Here is a 19,666-nt window from a genome sequence, read left to right as displayed (position 1 = left end):
TTATTAGCCAATGAATAATAAAATTAAAATACTCTCGACAGAGTCAAGGTTAAATTCTCCTAACCCTGTCACTTTATATTAAGGCTCCTCAAAAGTCTCATTTTCAAAAATATTCAGTGCTTCACCTTGACTTAGCGCAGGTCAGCATTCTTTCTTTCAGTGTGTAGTCCACGCATAGGGAAATGTTTAGAATTGTGCCATGGAAGGACTCCAAGCGAGTTACAATATTTGTCTTTTGTGCATTCACCAGAGAAAGCTATTTACCCAGTGTCACCTAATTGGTCATTTTATGTTGATGAGCACTTTAAGAGGACCCTGAAGTCTAAACTGATCCTTATTGGAAGTAACATCTGGTATTCCTTCTACTTTTTAGCAGTAACACCTATAAATAAGTAATATGATAAGCTTTCAACCAGCCATCAGATTCCATCATAGTTTTCGTTCTAAAGGCATTTCAAAAGTCTTGTAAAACATTCTTTGTTAGCCTGCCTACTCCAAAGAGAGGCAGGTCAGAAATATTACTTCTACTTTACTGAAAGGAAATTAGGACACAGGTTAAGTGACTGTTCATCTTTAAAGTAAGAATCTGCAGGCATCCCTGGTGGCGCAGTGGTTGAGAATCTGCCTGCCAATGCAGGGGACACGGGTTCGAGCCCTGGTCTGGGAAGACCCCACATGCCACGGAGCAACTGGGCCCGTGAGCCACAACTACTGAGCCTGCGCGTCTGGAGCCTGTGCTCCGCAACAAGAGAGGCCGCGACAGTTGAGAGGCCCGCGCACCGCGATGAAGAGTGGCCCCCGCTCGCCACAGCTGGAGAGGGCCCTCGCACAGAAATGAAGACCCAACACACCCAAAAATAAATAACTAAATTAATTTTTTTAAAAAAATCCATTAGGTAAATGATTTAAAGATGTCCAGAGTAGCTTACAAAAAAAAAAAAAAAAAAAAGAATCTGCTAAGTCAATTTCAATGCCTCACACTTGGGTCAAGTTCCCCCAGAGAAGTGTGCTGTGATAATTTGTGAAGGGTATAAAACTTGTGTTCCTGTTAATCTAGGGAGATGTGTTTCAGTATCTAGGACTCTGCAGTGTTCTCAAGAAGCATCACAAAGAGATGACACAAAGAATTCATGAACCAGAATAGCAGTTCTTGGATTTTTTGGTCTCTTAAAATGACTGAGGATCCCAAGGAGCTTCATTTATGTGGGTTATTATCTATCAGTATGTACTCTATGAGAAACTAAAACTGAGAAAATTTTAAATATTCATTTAAAGCCAACAATTACATGTTAACATAAATAATATTTTAATGAAAAATAACCATTAAAAATACATAGTGAGAAGAGGAGTATTTAACAGGTCTCTTTAGTGCAAGCCTTAAGAGAAGACAGGCGGACTCATTTCTAATTTTGTATTCAATCTGCTGCAAAATTGCATAGTCTCTGGAAAATTCCACTGTATGCTCATGAGAGAATGAGAATGAAAATGATACATAATGTCTGAATATTATTATGAAAAGAATTTTGATCCCATGATCCTCTAAAAGGGCCTCAAGGATCCTGGACTACATCTTGAGAATCTCTGAACTAAAATATATATATATAAATGAATGTACACAATGATATTATTTTATTATGATTTCCTTACAGCAAGCCTTAAATTCCATGGTCTCTTCCCCTCCACTCTCTCAATCAGTGGCTCCCATACAGCATGGGTCTCATTGTAATAATGAACCTGGAAAGGCACAGAATTATGAGAGTCTTTAAACTTTAACTACATATTTCTATAACCAGTAGGAAAAAATATTAAGTAATGTTATATGCCAATAACCATTTTAACAACACACCTAAGGACACAAAGGATATTTATAAGGAGGGTGCATTTTATTTTACTCTTACTTTGCTCCATAAACCAATTATTTAGCAAAAGAACCTTTAAAAAGTAATGACCAAATAAATAATACTAAACATGAATAAATTAAATGTTAGAATATATTATCTGTTCATATATATACTTGCTATGGTCATGCACACAAAAAAGCTCACTTCCTAATTCCTCAATTGCACTTTTAAGGAAGTTGCCTCTGAAGGTGGGTAATAATTCATGTGGTCATACCTCTAGTGTCATGTCAGCAGAAGCGGCCATTAGGGAAGTCCAATTTTTAACGTTTCCTGAAAACTTAGACTCTGCCAATAATAGAGGTACAGTTCGATGCCCAAGGCCACATTCTAAGGTAACTTGAACTGATTGGACAACAACAGCACAATTTTCCTCTATCACTGGATTTTCAATGTCTCTGAAATTTTCTGTTATTTCTGTGGCCATGTCAACACCAAGAAACCAAGAGTTATAATCACTAATAGATTTGACACCCCAAATATGTTCCGTTTCCTTAGATATATCTTTGGATTCATCTTCTTTTGTCTTTGGAGACAGAGCAGCCATTATTGTCATCACAGTATTAAGAATTATGGGTGAAATCTTTAAAAAAGAAAGGAGAAAAAAATTTAGAATAAATTCTTTCCCAGATGAGAAGAATACATAACACAAAAAATTTAAAGTAACTAATTAAAAATTTAAACATATTAAATTCATAACTGAGGAAAACAAAAGAGAACACACAAAATCATGTGTCAAGTCAACTAACCTCAAAACAGTGATTTCTGCCCAGGTTATTCTAGAATTAAGTGACTAATGTGCATGTCAACTGTCGAAACCTAAAGTTAAATCAGTTAATTCAGAGTGAAACAGCGTTATGTGAACAGAAAAATGTAGAAGTATAACTGAATTTTTCATTTTTCAACCAGCTGCATTAACTAAACCAAAGTATGTGATCCTCATCAAGATATACACACATGGTTTTCATTTGTCTTACCGACACAGGAAACCTGAGAATCACCATGGACTCCCTTTCACCCTAAGATCTGAAAATTCCACCTCCTATTATCTTTGGATAGTATCTTTGCTCACCTCTTCATTCCAATTACTGTGCCTTAGTTCTTAGCAACGATGATGTCTTCCATGTCCTGTCAGCACCATCTCAGCCCACCCACCACATGATTTTCCTAAAACCCAAATCTGAGCATGTCATTCCTATGTTTAAAATCTTCAACAACTCCCCATAACTTTCAGGGTAAGACTAAAACTCTCTTTAGCTTAGGACACGAACTTCTTTGTGACCTGATGCCTAATCAGTTAAGCTACCCATGGTTTCCCAAAGTTTGAGCAATACTGGGTTAAAGAAATTAAGTGGATTCCTTTACTGTTCACTTCTCACAACCCTTACTTGTTTAATACGCTAAGGAGATTATGATTACATCACCAAAAGAAGGAGCGAGTATGCAGTACTTCCCAAACTTACCTGTCACCTGAATCCTTTTCTTCACTGCCTTATTAATGTCACCTATAATTAGTGTTCTCAGTCCTACGACTCCACCGCACCATTCTCCCCATCCACATGGGATCACCCCTCCAAGTCCTTAAAGGATTTTTCAAGCCTTTGCCTTGATGCATATTGTTGGTTCTGTCTAGGTAACCCTTTCCCTCTCTCTCCATCTAACCACGCTCAGACGTTCAAAGCTCAGTTCAAGTGGCCCCACTTCCAGACAGCCTTCCCTGATGTCCTAGTCTGAGCTGGAGGCTCCTGCCTGCACCCCCAAGAGCACCTCACGCATGCCTCTAGCACTGAAAGCTGAAAGTAATCACTCATTTACTTCTTTCTCTCACATACGCCACTAAGTTTTTTGAATGTAGGGACCGTGTACCCCCAGTGCCTTGTACAGGACATTCTTCATACACAGTAAAGGCTCAAAAAACGCGTGCTCCATAAATAAGTAAAGTGATATGCAAAGACATGGAAAAACAATCCCTCAGCACTTTAACCCAGTGTCGCAGACAAAAATGCATGCAAATCCAAGTTTTCTCCCCATTTGGCATTTCAAGTCTGTAGAAAAGTAAATCTGTTAACAAAATACCATCTGAGACAAACTAGTAATTTAAAATATTGAGAGAAAAGTACATTGGAGAGCAGATTGCTTTTTCAATACTACAAATGTAAGAGATAAAAAAAATTCTAATAATTTATTTCTGGCATACATCTGTCATTATAAATATTTTATAAGACAAATAAAACATTTAATCACATAATTATTAAATTCAACCAAACTACACCTCAAATAAAAGCCTAAAAATAACATTGCAAATAAAATAAGAGCAACCTCATTTTTCTATCCTTCCTTTCCTTCTCCTCCCACTTCATCTCTGCTCTCCCCACCCAAACCCAATCTCCAACACACACACAAATATACTAGATAAAAACTATCCTGATCATTTGTATATATTTAAAAGTGCGGTTCACCCTGAGCAACATGGATTTGAACTGCGGGGGTTCACTTATGTGTGGATTTTTTTCAGTAGTAAATACTATGGTACTACATGAGCCACAGTTGTTTGAATCCGCAGATGTAGAACCTCAGACATGGAGGAATGCAGATTCTGAGGAACCACATATACCGAGGTCTGACTGTAAAGTTAAAGCACTGCTAATCCCCGCGTTACTCAAGAGTCACCTGCACTGTTTCAAAGAAAATAGAAACAAACATTTGCATTAAAGAAAAATGTATTTTAATATGAGGTTTTTATTGATTACTAAATATGTGACTAGCATAATGCTCTAGATGTGAGGGTCATCAAAAGATAAGAAAAATAAGAATTGATTGTGGGGCTTCCCTGGTGGTGCAGTGGTTAAGAATCCGCCTGCCAATGCAGGGGACACAGGTTCCAGTCCTGGTCCAGGAAGATCCCACATGCCGCAGAGCAACTAAGCCCATGTGCCACAACTGCTGAGTTGGCGCTCTAGAGCCTGTGAGTCACTACTGAGCCCGTGTGCCACAACTACTGAAGCCCGCGCGCCTAGAGCCCGTGCTCCGCAACAAGAGAAGCCACCGCAATGAGAAGCCTGTGCACCGCAACAAAGAGTATCCCCCGCTAGCCGCAACTAGAGAAAGCCTGCGTGCAGCAACAAAGACCCAACGCAGCCAAAAATAAATAAATTAATTAATTTTTAAAAACAGAATTGATTTTCACCCAAATAATATGACAGGCACTAACCTTAATTATAAATTCTTCAACTTCAATATTTATATCTTCTTTTCCTGAAGCCCATGTACATTTTTTCATAAACAGAGAACAGGGCTGTAAGACCTAGAAACAAATAAATGAAATTTACTTATGAACATGTCTTACTTAATTTGAGATCTTTAACTATAGTCTACAACTAAAAGCAAAAAGGCAAATTAAATTAGCTGAGAATCTCTTGTGAGGGCTCCTCCAAACTAAGACAAGTCTATGACCATTGTAAAGGAGTTTAAGCAGTTCTGATGAATTCCTTTATGCCAAATTCTTAAGTAGTAATGCACATTTACTATTAGAAGTTTAAAATGTTTCCTTTTGCTAAAATGTGTTTTAAATGATGCCCTATGTAAAATACACTTTTAAGATATCTACAAAAATGAGCTAAGGACTATGGTAAGGTCTTACATTTGCAAAGAGGTAAATGAGGAAATGGAAATGTATTTCATTATAATTTTTATGACCACTAAATCACTTGAAAATGTTATTCTAAACAAATAGTTCTGTTAACACCTTTTAAAAAAAGACTATAGTAAGGTAGGTAAATGAACAGTTTCCAGATGATTACCAACAGGTCAGTCTTGAATTTCCTGTAAGGTCCTTATTAGAATAGATTTCAAATCTTCAAACTTGACGATTTATTAAAACCATGAAGGCTATTAAATATCATTAAAGAAACAAATAAAATGCATCTGAACTGAATGGAGGAATTAGTATGCATAACTTTCATTTTTAAAAAAGTAGGATGAGCTTTAAATAGAATGATTAATATAAGCTTTCTGTGACATGTCAAAAGATGATCCTGGGACTTCCCTTGTGGCGCAGTGGATAGGACTCTGCACTCCCAACGCAGGGGGACCCTGCTCAGGGAACTAGATCCCACATGCATGCCACAACTAAGGAGCCCGCCTGCCACAACTAAGACCCGGTGCAACCAAAAAAAAAACAAGAAGATGATCCTGCTAAAGAATGTTTCATGATACAGTATAGATTAAGCTTAGCACTGCACTTCTTTATGCAAGTCACTTTGTCCACGAATTTTTTAAAATTTAAAATAACACTGCAAATGAGTCACATTATATAATGATGCTCTTTAACATAAAATTATCAATTTAACATTAAAAAACATTTGGTACAGTAATTAATTTAATTAACTAAAACCATATTTTTCAACTATAATGTGAAAGCACAATTGAAGTTAATTTGTAATAAAGCAAAACATAATCTCTTTTGGGCACATGACTCTGATGAATTTTTTGGTTCATTCATCCACTCACTCATTGGATATACTGTGGTGAACAAAAGCCAACAGCTGAAAAGGAATGTTGATTTGTACTAAAGTTCAAATACTGTTCAGCAAAAGACGGTATAATGAAAATGAGTCTGGAGATAGTCTACAGTTCTGTCACTACAGACATGGCTAAATCATTTAACATCTCTGGAATGCAACATCCTTATCTGTAAAATCTCAAGCTGGAGTAAATACTCTCTGAAGTCCTACAGAGCTCTCACATTCTGGGATTCTATGAATGAACCATTTCTGCCATCCTTCAATCCAAGCTTAGAATATAAGGTAATTCTTACTGTGGTAATGTTTTCTCCTCTCTTTTCTCTGAGAAAAGGGCAAGCGAGCACTTTAAGATCTCTCACGGACGCTTTCATCATCTGCTCGAGTTTGGATGTCGATAGACAGAGGTTACACCGGAATGACGCTGTCAGAGCAGGGGCATCAGCCTTTGTCAGGTTGGCAACAAACACCACTTCTGGGTCTGTGATCTTGGCGTTTAAAGTCATGTTTGGTCTCACAGAGTCATCTGAAGAAACAAAAATAGGAACCATGAAAGTTCTAGCAACGTAAACCTTGTCACTTGGGTACATGTTATCTGTAAGTTGCTAAGTTGCTTCTAATATCCTGCTATTATGAATATGGTGAAAGTAACAATATTAATAACTGATCGGTAAAGACTAACGATAAATGATTATTAACAAATGCTGATTACGTGGGATAATGCAATCTTGACCCCTGTTGTTAAGAAGATCATTCCCACTTTGACCTAGCAGAAATCATCTTGTTTTGAAGTTCCTTTTGTCAGAATTAACGCATATATGCGATGCATGTGTGTACACGTCTGAGCGTGTCCTGTGTTATGCTGCAGGAGCAAGGAAGGGAAAACAGGTGAGGGGAGTATCAGGAAGAGGACAGGAGACCCTGATAAGTACACAGGCCATTATTACTCGTCTGCCTTGATTTCACCCTCAAGTCTACAGTTAGTGTCATACAATCTATAGTAAAAATACATTACATGCATATATGAATAGAAATATCACATGATTACTGTTTAAGAAAGGTAAATGGAAAAATAAAATTCTGACCTTGCCAGTAAATGGCAGTTTTGCAATCTTGCTGAGTTACACATTAGAGAGAAAAATGCCTGACCTTAGACAATCACAATTTAACAGAGGAAATCACTGATCTACTTTGCAATGCTGGAATAAATGGTTTACGGGTCAGGGAGTGGCATCAGCATACACAGAGACCAGAGCTGCGCAAACCCTCTGCTAACTTTAAGGAATCTAAGGTGATGTCCAGGGGTGTCATGTTGGGTCCTCCAATACTCCCACCCTCTGCTTTCAGCTGTTTAATTGCTCTTCAATATGATTTAATTCTTCCAAATATTTTCTTTGAATAAAAGATTCCCTTTTTATAAAACAGGCTGTATTTCTGGATGGGTAAAGAAATGTTAATGGCAGAGTTGGAACCAGAGCAGAGGTTTCCTGGTGCCTGATCCAATATATATTTTTACTCCACCTCTCTCTTAAAAAAATCTATGCTTACTAAGGTTTTTCTGCTGAATGCATTTAAATTTGAAAGAGTAATTTTACATTCTTAAATTCTCCATTTCTCTTTTTTCCAGTTTGTAATTTTGGTAAAATATACAAGTTGACAGATAAATTCTGCTAACCTTTCTCCATCTTGATTTTTGCTAAGGCAGTCTGTCGCAGTGGAATCTGTGATTCTTTAGCCATATTTTCTGGACTCTGAGGTACAGCTTTGATAAAGAAATCTGCCACAGTCATCAGAAATTCCACACTGGCACAAACATACAGCTTGTCAAGAACAGCATCAACATGACTTCCATTCTTGTCTTGTGTGTAACTTATGTCAATCATAGAACTGTTGTTATCTTGGCCATTCTTCTTATCAATCATTCTGAAAAAATATATACATTCATTATTTTATTTCCGCTAAAAGAATTAAAAAGATGAAAAATTTCCTATACATTTTAATCATTTTTCTTTCACCTTTCAGTTTCCAATCTGTGAATAGAAAACAGATCAGTGTTAACTTGAGTCTAATTAGCTAATCAGCAACCAAGACATGGTCTCCTAATCTCCACAGCAAGGTTCATGATAATAAGTAATTATAGAATACTTTATAATTATAATGCAATACTAGAAAAACAAATCAATGACTGCTGAAAGGAAGTTTGGCAATTAACAAAACACATTAATGTGGTGCCACAAAATTTAAAAGACAACCTCTTCATATTATTTTACAAAATAAAACCTCCCTGAAAGAACTTGTCTCCAAAGATCATCCTATACAATTGACTCCCAAATTATTCAATGTGATTCAAATCAGGCAGCATTCATCAAGCGTCTGCAATGATATAATAATTCCCACACATCCTCATGTGCACTGCAAAGAGCACGCTATGAAACAGAAGGATGGCCTTTATCACCCTTGCCTAGACTGCTACCCCAAGACATGAAATTTGCAAATCAGAAAAGCTGGTTGCATGATAGCACTCTTTCCTCATTTATTCATCTCTTAGAAAAACAAAGGGCTCACAAGTATTCAATACATATTCAACGGGTCCAACTTCAAGCTGCAGAATAGTTTTTCTCCAAAAAACAACAAGGACAAAAATATTATGCATCTCATTATTTGGGAAAGGAATAAAAATATAATTAGGCTATTGAAGTTGCATGTTTCTCACTTTACAGTAGGGTGATATAAATTAATCTTTCAAAAATGAGTTGATAATGTGAAAATTAGGGATTCCAGTTTTTTTTTTTTTTAATCCTGTAGGGTCTTTTTTAAGTATAGTTGATCTACTAAAACTTTTAAAGAAATTTCACAAAACTGTTTTAAAATATAAACAGACAAATAATATATAAACAGACAAAATAAAATATAAACAGACAAATATAGACAAAATAAAACAAAAGAAAGATCCATAACTTTAAGGCTTTTTTGAAAAAAAGATTCTGCCTACTGTGAACAATTTAGAAAAATATATCACCAATGAACCACCCCATGTGGATTTAACTATTAAAATTCTTACAGTTTCTTAGTTCCCACTTTTAAGACAATACCCTATTTTATTATTAAACTTCCTTTTATTCAAACTTTAAAGCAACTGAACCTGAAATTAACACTACTTCTTGATGCACTTCAAACTGAAATATGACCAAAGACCTCTTTTGATAATCCCAAGGAACAGAATCCCAAAAAGGATGATCAAAAGACCCCTTCTGACAATCTTAAGCTGAGCAATCAATGCCTGGTAGCAATGCCAAGTGCAATGTCAACCTTATATAATGTGTGGCAAATTCAGAGATGACAAACCTTGATGTTGCTCTCTCAATTCCTTCTCTGAGATCATCAAGGGTGCATGTCTTAAGTTTAATATTGACATTCATTGAGCCATCCTTAAACATCTTCCCTGAAGAGGCCATAAGATGTAGTCTGAGTTCACCAAGCCGGAAACTGTCATTATGAAATGAAAGTTTGGATTCCTGTGGTATATTTTTCAAGCAAAAGAATCAATTATCTTCAGGTGTTATGTAATTACTTTTAAACATATTTCTTAACTCAGAGGTTAAAAGCAAATCCATACCACAAATTTTTAAAGTATGAGCATTAAAACTGGAACAAAGAATAATATGCATGTTTGTGACTGTATATGCACGTACAAATAAATATATGTAAGTGTGTGTGCTGATCTTCAACAAGGGTTAATACATAAAAATTTCTAATTTACAATTCAATGCAAATAAAAACAACCCAGGAAACTGTCAATCAATCATGCTAACTTACAAATACTGGGTTGGCCAAAATGTTCGTTTGGTTAATGAATACACTGTTCAATAAAGTTCTTGGTGAAAATGAAAAAGGTCTTTTATTTTTACTTAAAACCAAACGAACTTTTTGGCCAACCCAATATTTAATGTGCTCTTCTGTAAAACACTCTGTGAGAGGAACTAAAGGCTTTATGAGAAAGGATAAGGCATGGTAGGTGATCTCAGTGAGCTTATACTCTAATTGAAAAAAATACAATAGAAATACATTACAAGGAACATCCCAAGGAGGTGTTATAAGTTGTAAATAATTAAAAAATGATATATCGTCACTTATTTATTCAGACTTATATCTTCCCATATTCCACAAAGGATATTAAGTGATTAGGTAAAGAATATAAACAGCAAAAGCTCATAGGGTCAAAGAGATCATTGTGGGCTGGGAAAAATTCATGAAGAAGGTTGAGAACTAACTGAGCTTGAGAGACTGAGTGGAACCAGATAGGCTACGAGGGGTAGAAGACATTCTAGATGGGGAAAAAACATGAGCAAACAATTCAAGATGCTCTGAGGGCACAAGGTACAGACTGGCATCTCAGGCTTAAATATTCCAATAAAAGAAAGGTAGGGAATGATGTCTGGAAAGAAATGTGGAGGTCTAATTGTGGTCTCAAATCCTAAACCAAATATTTAAACTTTAAGGAAAAAGGACGTCAATCTTTATTTCACCATAATACATAGCTCCAAATTCTGTAGGTGTGCCGAGACATTAAAAGAACAAAACCCAATCAACCAACCAAAAAAAAAAAAAAAAAATTCGGGGAAGTAAAGATTATCAGTTCAGTCATAATTGCTCACTACAGACCATGGCATTGATATAAGGGTACTGGTGATGGGCAATTCTTGGCACACTGGTTATAACTCCCTATATTCTCTCACTCAAAAGAGTACAATGCATGTAAGTGGGTCAGAATGAAATTATTATTGGAAAACTTGGAATGCCTTTAATTTACAAAAATGTAAATAGGGCTTCCCTGGTGGCGCAGTGGTTGGGAGTCTGCCTGCCAATGCAGGGGACACGGGTTCGGGCCCTGGTCTGGGAGGATCCCACGTGCCGCGGAGCAACTGGGCCCGTGGGCCACAATTGCTGAGCCTGCGCGTCTGGAGCCTGTGCTCCGCAGCAAGAGAGGCCGCGATGGTGAGAGGCCCACGCATCGCGATGAGGAGTGGTCCCCACTTGCCGCAACTGGGGAAAGCCCTCGCACAGAAACGAAGACTCAACACAGTCATAAATAAATAAATAAATAATTAAAAGAACGTGAATTTCTGAAAAAAAAAAAAATGTAAATAATTCACAAACTTGTGATCTGTAACTATTAATAGAAATGACCAGTGACACATCTACTGATCACAATATAATAGCGTTTGTGATATGGTTACTGATGTAGACAATTTGGAGCCAATGAATTTTTTTAATAAGTTAAAATTCACAGAACATAACAGTGAATGCTTTCTAAGTAGAATGGGAAGTTGTAAATGGCTACATAAGATTAATTGAAGAAACTGGCTTGTGCCAATGTCTAGGATGGATGAAAGGAAAAAGACCAACAAACAAGGAAGCCACTGCAGTACTGTGTGAGCTAAGAAGTTTCAAATAAAGCAGCAGTGAAAACTGCCAGGAAAGAACAAATGTTCACTCAAAGAAAAAACTGACAGTACTCTATCTAAATGAATAAAGAAGGTCTACAAAGAAGGAAGTAAAAGAAGACACCAAGATTCTAAGGCTGAGAAACCAGTAGAATGATAGTACCTTAATTGAAATGAAGAATCCATTTAACTGGTCATTCTCCATTATGTCATTTTCTGATCTTTTTTTTAACATTAAACATTAGAAATTAAGGCAGTCACCTCACACCAGTCAGAATGGTCAACATTAAAATGTCTACAAATAACAAATGCTGGAGGGGGTGTGGAGAAAAGGGAACCGTCCTACACTGTTGGTGGGAATGTAAATTGGTGCAGCCACTATGGAAAACAGTATAGATGTTCCTCAAAACACTAAAAATAGAGTTGCCATATGATCCAGCAATCCTACTCCTGGGCATATATTCAGACAAAAATATAATTCGAAATGATACATGCACCCCTATGTTCACAGCAGCACTATTCACAATAGCCAAGACAAGGAAGCAACCTCAATGTCCATCAACAGATGAATGGATAAAGAAGATGTGGTACGTGTATACAATGGAATACTCCTCAGTCATAAAAAGGAATGAAATAATGCCATTTGCAGCAACATGGATAGACCTGCAGATTACCATACCAAGCAAAGTAAGTCAGAAAGAGAAAGACAAATACCATGTGATATCACTTATATGTGGAATCTAAAGTATGACACAAATGAACATATCTACGAAACACAAACAGACTCATAGATAAAGAGAACACACTTCTGGTTGTCAAGGGGGAGGGATGGATTGGGAGTTTGGGATTAGCAGATGCAAACTATTAAATACAGGATGGATAAGCAACAAGGTCCTACTGTATAGCACAAGGAACTATATTCAATATCCTGTGATATACTATAATGGAAAGGAATATAAAAAAAGAATATATATGTATAACTGAATCACTTTGATATACAGCAGAAATTAACACAACACTGTAAATCATCTATACTTCAATAAAATTTGAAAACAAAATGAAATTAAGGCAGTCCATTGCACAAATGACAGACACTAGCCCAAGGCCCAAAAATAACAATATATGAATATTGCATAACTTTTAGAAAACAATATGAAACATAAGAAAACATATAAATGGACATAAACAACAGATATAATACTTATAATCAGTGCATATTATGGGTACTATATGTATGAGTATTATGATATGAGATATTAATTGATATAATCAAAAACATTTATTAGAAGATACTACCTATATAATAAAAAAATAGCTTTCTGAACTATCAATTACACATTATGTGGTTCAAATCATAATGGCACTAGACCCTGGTTCCTCAATTCACTCATCAGTATCCTTAATATGTATCTACTACATATAAAATTTATTCAAGAGAAACATAATTAATGCTTATATATCGTGGATAATCATGAATTTTAAAATAATCCTCTAAGGTTCCAAAGCCACTACTAAATTATTTTCCTTAGTTAAATATGCATATATATCTAGCTACATAATAAAATTGTACATATAATTAATTACTCATATATAAAATTCTTCTCCTAGAGATAGCTTTAAGTGTTTTAGTGCTGATATTACTTGGAAAAAAGTAAGAACTTTTCCTTGGCCTAGTAAGATTAAAAACACTGGGACTTCCCTGGTGGGCCAGTGGCAAAGAATCTGCCTTCCAATGCAGGGGACGCAGGTTCCATCCCTGGTCAGGGAACTAAGATCTCACATGCCATGGTGCACCTAAGCCCACGCGCCTCAACGAAAGAGCCCACACGCCTCAATGAAAGAGCCCGCGTGCCGCAAACTACTGAGCCCACGTGCTCCGGACCCCGTGCTCCACAACTACAGAGCCCACATGCCCTGGAGCCTGTGCGCCACAACTAGAGAAGAGAATACCTGCATACCACAACTAGGGAGAAGCCCACACGCTGCAAGAGCCCGTGTGCTGCAACAAAAAGATCCTGCATGCCACAATCAAGACCCAACACAGCCAAAAATAAAAATAAACTAAATATTTTAAAAAATTAAAAAAAAATAAAAAAACTAACAAAGTGAAAGCAGAGAGCAAGACCAATGCATATTCTCTAAGCCAAATAGAATTTAATACACACATCAATTGTGAGAAGAAAAGTCACATCAAAAAAATGACAACATTCTAAAATTGAATATCAAGAGCTAAAGATGTATTCCTAGATGCAGACATTAACTACATACCTGGCTGGGATCATTGTTATAAAGTATAATAGAAAGAGATTCAAAGTGAAAGTCAAACTGGAGAGTGACATTCTGGTCCAAAGAAAGCTTTGAGTCTGTCCCATCTTCTTGTTCTGATGGTTCAAACATAAATATGAAAATTAAAAAGCTTTTAAGTATGTATATGATTTTATACATATTTTAAAAACTAAGATTCTAAATTTATATCATATTTTCAAGGATTCTTTAAATCATTATGAGACAATTAACAAAAATGGCATGTATTCCATATATATTTAATACAGGGCAAAGTGACAGAGCCAGACTATCTACATTAAAAATAAAAAGAGAGAGGGCCTTGCAAGGAGTATCAAGACAACTTTTTTTAAAAAGCCCATCCAGAGCAAGACTACTTCATTATAGTTTATAATTATCAAAGCATTTCACTTAACTGGTTACAAGCCATTCTCAAGAGATTATGAAATTGGAGGTAGAGAAAAGTAAAATACTTTGTCCTACAACAGACAGCTAGTCAGTAAAAGATCCTCTGCTAGTGTAGTTCATGTCTCACTATCTTTAATTACCTATATCACCCAATCCATTACCTTTACAAGAAGAACAGAATGTAATTCAAAAGCAGAGTCGAGGAGAGCTCAAATATAATTTGGGATAGGGAGCCTTCGGAATTCTGAGGTGAAAGAGACTTCGACAAGTAATTCAGTCTCTCCCCTCATCTTTAGGCAGAAACTTTTTAGACAAAGAACAATAGATATTGCTTTCAATCACTCTTACAAAGTGATTCTGCAATCTCTTTTGGAGATTGATTCTACTCTTTTGGTCATTTATAGGAAAGTCTATTCTTACTGTACAAGTTACTGGAAGAGCAAACACTGCATAACTTTAACCAGATAAAGGCTTCTCCAAGTTGGAAAGCTCTAGGGTTTTTTTCCTTTACCTTTCCTGAAAATAATTTACATTCCAATCTTCATCATCTTTGTAGCTTTTTCATCTGAACTCACAAGTTTTCCCAAGTACCACATTAACTGTATAGCCTGAACCAGAGACACGAATTGACCACAGCTGAACATAATGAGATCGTTAATCACATAAAGTTTGCCTGCTACAGTTTATTCATGTGTACATAGTTCCTGTCTAACCAGAGCTACAGCCTACTTATCTAGCATTTGTCTATACAGTGGCATGAACTAAACCTGGGAGAAGATGCTGACCTCACTAAACTCATGTAGTACTCTTAACTATCCTGAACGAAAAACCTTATTTTTCACACTGCTCTAGTCATTTGTTTTGTGATTTCAAAACACACCAGACCTAACTATAGGTGAAGCAGTGCTGGTACAGCGTTATTAACTGGCGGTTTTACCGACTGCTGTCGTAAGTAACAGCTGATGACCTAAGCATTATAAAAGCACAGCAGTCTGGGGCCATTTATTACATGGACAAGGAACACTTCATCTCTTTTTAGCCATGGAAATATTAACCTATTCACAGTCTAGAATAAAACATATGATATTCATGTAACGATTTTAAATGATGAAAAGGGTGCAATTATAAAGTTATTCTATATAATTGTTCAAGAAAGTAAAAAGAAACCTTATATTTTAGAAAAATTATCTTTTAAAAACGGCTGAATTTAAAAGGTTCAGCGCTTTTGAAAGATTCAATTTTAATAATCTGGGAAACTCCCTTATGTATCTGACTATATCACACTCCCCAATGAAGCCAGATAAGTAATGCTGTTACTAAACAAGAATACCTTCCTTTTTTATGGACCAGTCATCTGAGTATGACACCAAGGTCCTTTTCTCTCAATTATTCTGGGACCTTACTATGCTGCATGCCTACTTTGCTTTTTCTCAAAGTACACCACCTCAGTGCCCCTTGAATTGGACAAATTCACCTTTCACAAATAAAGGGCAAATACGCATCATGCAGGCAATAAGAGGTGGGCCCTCCCTTTAGAGCAATGAGCCTATCTCCTTCCCTTGGGAGCTTCAAGGCAGCCCCAGCTGATTTTCCACAGTAAATAATACAATACTGGATCAGTTCACACCACATTATGCTAGACAACTAAAAACAACACTAAATATAAATATGGCATTAACACTAATTTTTCTCTATAATCAAAGCAAAAATCTCCATCAATTTATACCTTTGAGGTGGTCAGGTCTACTGGAAACGTCTTTTCTTACTCTTATAGCCTCCTGGGTAGACTGTGTAGGGCTTGGCTGTGAAGAAGCTTCTCCAAGATTCTCCAGCAAAATTTTCATTAAAACTGTTAAGTCATCTTTACTGAGAGCAACCTAGAAAGCAACAATAGGCTGTTGTTAATACAAAGTAATAAAAAATGCAAAATATAATATCTATATCTTAATTTAAGGTCCCTCAAATTAACTAATTGTACATCTAACTAAAAAAAAAAAAGCAAGTTGGGACCATGAATACCAGGATAAAAGTACTTCATTTCATAGTATTAGACATTACTCCTGTGTGTAAACACGCATCTGCCTCCACTCATATCCAAGCCCCTACTTCCGGTACTCCCTTCTTCCTGCCTTAACTGCTACTATCTATCTTGTCCTGTTCCTGGACCTGTGTCCCTCTCCCCTCTCCCTAGTTCCTCATCTCCACTCTGCTTCTCTCTCTTTTCATCCACTACCGGATTTCTCCTCCACATTATTTACTCTCCTCCAAACTCAATACAGGAAGAATGCTGTTCAGTTTCCAGTCTCCACCAAGAAGGAAAAAGATGCTCGCTCTCCTGCAATGCAGATCTTTTTTGTTTGTTTGTTTTTAATTTAATTTATTTTTGGCTGCGTTGGGTCTTCGTTGCTGCGCACGGGCCTTCCCTAGTTGGGGTGAGCGGGGGCTACTCTTTGTCATGATGCGTGGGCTTCTCACTGCGGTGGCCTCTCCCGCTGCAGAGCACCGGCTCCAGGCGCACAGGCTTCAGTAGTTGCGGCTCACAGGCTCTAGAGCGCAGGTTCAGTAGTTGTGGCACACAGGCTTAGCTGCTCCGCACCATGTGGGATCTTCCCCAACCAGGTCTCGAACCCATGTCCCCTGCGTTGGCAGGCAGATTCTCAACCACTGCGCCACCAGGGAAGCCCCGCAATGCAGCTCTTATTCTCAGTACATATGCATCTGCACAGACTTAAATCATTTAACTTATAAAGATGATGCCTCTTTAGAATAACAAATGCATCTACAAAGAATTTTTAAAAACCAAAACACAGACCAGGATATGAGTATCTTGCTAATCTCCAACCTTTATAAAAGGGGATATGTGGCAAAAAGGAAAAAAAAAAAAAGCAAGAGCTTTTGAGTCAGGCAGATCTGTATCAATAATACCACTTTCAAGCTGTGCTACTGGCTAAGTTTCTTAGCCTCCTTAACTCAAGTTTCTTTTCTTTTTTTTTTTTAATAAATTTATTTTTTTAAAAAATAAATTTATTTTTTTGGCTGCATTGGGTCTGTGTTGCTGCGGGCGGGTTTTCTCTTCGTTGCAGTGTGCAGGCTCCTCAGGGTTTATTGCAGTGGCTTCTCTTGTGCGGAGCACGGGCTCTAGGCACGCAGGCTTCAGTAGTTGTGGCACGTGGGCTGAGTAGTTGTGGCTCCTGGGCTCTAGAGTGCAGGCTCAGTAGTTGTGGCACATGGGCTTAGCTGCTCCGCGGCATGTGGGATATTCCCGGACCAGGGCTCGAACCTGTGTCCCCTGCATTGGCAGGCGGACTCTTAACCACTGCGCCACCAGGGAAGTCCCTAACTCAAGTTTCTTAATGTTTAAAATAGGAATAATATCATCTACCTCATGGGTGGCTGCACAACAACAGGAAGCTGCTAGAACAAAGATGCTACTGGTTGCTAAGATCCATTAACCCTTTTAATCCTTCCATCTTTTGTACACTTCCCCTACACATATAGTGGTCCAAAAGGCCTTTTTCAAGTACCTAAACACAAATTCACACAGATACATTCACAGCATCTTTTCTTCTGGACATCAGAGTACCCTATGTCCCCCAAATTAGGTCCCTATCACCAAGGAAATTGCCTGATTCCCAGCCTAAATGAAACTGGGGAGATATTTTAGCAAGAGGCAATGACCAGGGATTTCTTATTTGCTCCAAGCCCCAGTCCTTAGATAACAGATGTCACTTTAACTCCCTAGGACTTCTTCGTATATTCATTCCCACTTGTGACACCAACCAAGATATCACAGCTGCCTGAAGAACAGCTAACTTCACCACCTCCTAATATTTGAAAAGGATCAAATATTAGTTCTGGGAGCTAATCTTAGCAAGGGAGAATTTAAGAGAACAGTCTCATATTCCAGAATAGAAAAGTCTCTATCAGTACCCTGAACAGATGTTCTTCTTCATATATCTTATCTACTCATACTACAGATAGGGATCTTTCATTCCTACAACAAACTTCAATTTTAACATCTTCCCTAGTAGGACTCTGCTCCTTTGACCCTTCCCTTCTTGTTTAATCTTAGAACTAACTCTGAAATAATCACAGACATCAAAACCCATAAACTACTAAATTTTTATTTGTCTTTCACACATTCAGTTCAGTCACCCCCTCCCTTTCCCTATCCCCTACTGTTTGGCTTCAACAGTTTCACACACAGGCGCACAAGAACCATAAGATTCCTACACTTCCATGACCATCTTCGACTAGTATCATCTCTTCCTGTGAGCCTACATATGACCTGCTAACTACAGTATTAAAAATATTGCTGTTTACTCGGTGCTTTGTGACCACCTTGCGGCGGGGGGATAGGGAGGGTGGGAGGGAGACACAAGAGGGAGGAGATAGGGGGATGTATGTATATGTATAGCTGATTCACTTTGTTATAAAGCAGAAACTAACACACCATTGTAAAGCAATTATATTCCAATAAAGATGTTTAAAAAAAAAGTATTGCTGTTTATATGCTTACCAAATAAACATATTCACCTATTGAAAATGTCTACTTTTCTATAAAAGAGTGCTTCTATACATTAAAAATACTACTAAGGTGCTTTGAATGTGGTATCTAAATATCACTTTACAGTGTCTTATAATTTAACTGCCTTAAAACTTTAATAGAATTTTCTAAAATTACTAATAATATTTTCTGTAGACTCCATAGCTTTTAACCTCAGAGTTCTTGCTTGGTTTTACCAAATATCCAATTAATGTGAAATAAAGAAAAGTGTGGGAAACTAGGATAACTTCATTTTCAGTTAACAAAGCATTCCCTTTAAATGTATTATCACTTCTGATGTCCACTTGAACTACACTGTGATCAATGATAAAAGCCTCTCTAGCAATTTTCATGTATTTTATACATATACTTACCTGCATAGGTTTTAGTTTTCCTTTTATCTCCATCCCTGGAATTTTCATATACCATGATGCTGCTAAATTTCGCTGTATGGATAAAAGCATGTTGACTGGTTTTAAAATTTCAATGTCATGCTGTGGTAAGCCAGCCTGCAAAATTGTTCTGAAAGATAAATAAGAATTTATTTTTACATTTCTAAAATCTACA

At 37.0% G+C, this 19,666-nt stretch overlaps 1 protein-coding gene across 5 annotated transcripts in view; it reads right to left on the bottom strand.

Moving 5' to 3' along the window:
* Window positions 1–19,666, bottom strand: part of VPS13C (vacuolar protein sorting 13 homolog C) — a 189,961-nt gene that overhangs the window by 59,794 nt on the left and 110,501 nt on the right. For all 5 annotated transcript variants that reach the window (XM_036841778.1, XM_036841776.1, XM_036841777.1 and 2 more), the window contains 9 exons: window positions 19,474–19,621; window positions 16,280–16,430; window positions 14,131–14,243; window positions 9,764–9,933; window positions 8,094–8,341; window positions 6,715–6,944; window positions 5,110–5,202; window positions 2,116–2,481; window positions 1,648–1,734 (listed from right to left, as the gene is read on the bottom strand). In XM_036841778.1, coding sequence (XP_036697673.1) covers window positions 1,648–1,734; window positions 2,116–2,481; window positions 5,110–5,202; window positions 6,715–6,944; window positions 8,094–8,341; window positions 9,764–9,933; window positions 14,131–14,243; window positions 16,280–16,430; window positions 19,474–19,621 — 1,606 coding nt within the window. The remainder of the gene's footprint in view (window positions 1–1,647; window positions 1,735–2,115; window positions 2,482–5,109; window positions 5,203–6,714; window positions 6,945–8,093; window positions 8,342–9,763; window positions 9,934–14,130; window positions 14,244–16,279; window positions 16,431–19,473; window positions 19,622–19,666) is intronic.

The sequence above is a fragment of the Balaenoptera musculus genome, chromosome 2 (genome assembly GCF_009873245.2).
Source record: "Balaenoptera musculus isolate JJ_BM4_2016_0621 chromosome 2, mBalMus1.pri.v3, whole genome shotgun sequence".
Lineage (NCBI taxonomy): Eukaryota > Metazoa > Chordata > Mammalia > Artiodactyla > Balaenopteridae > Balaenoptera > Balaenoptera musculus.
This window is presented reverse-complemented; position numbering and strand designations above follow the sequence as displayed.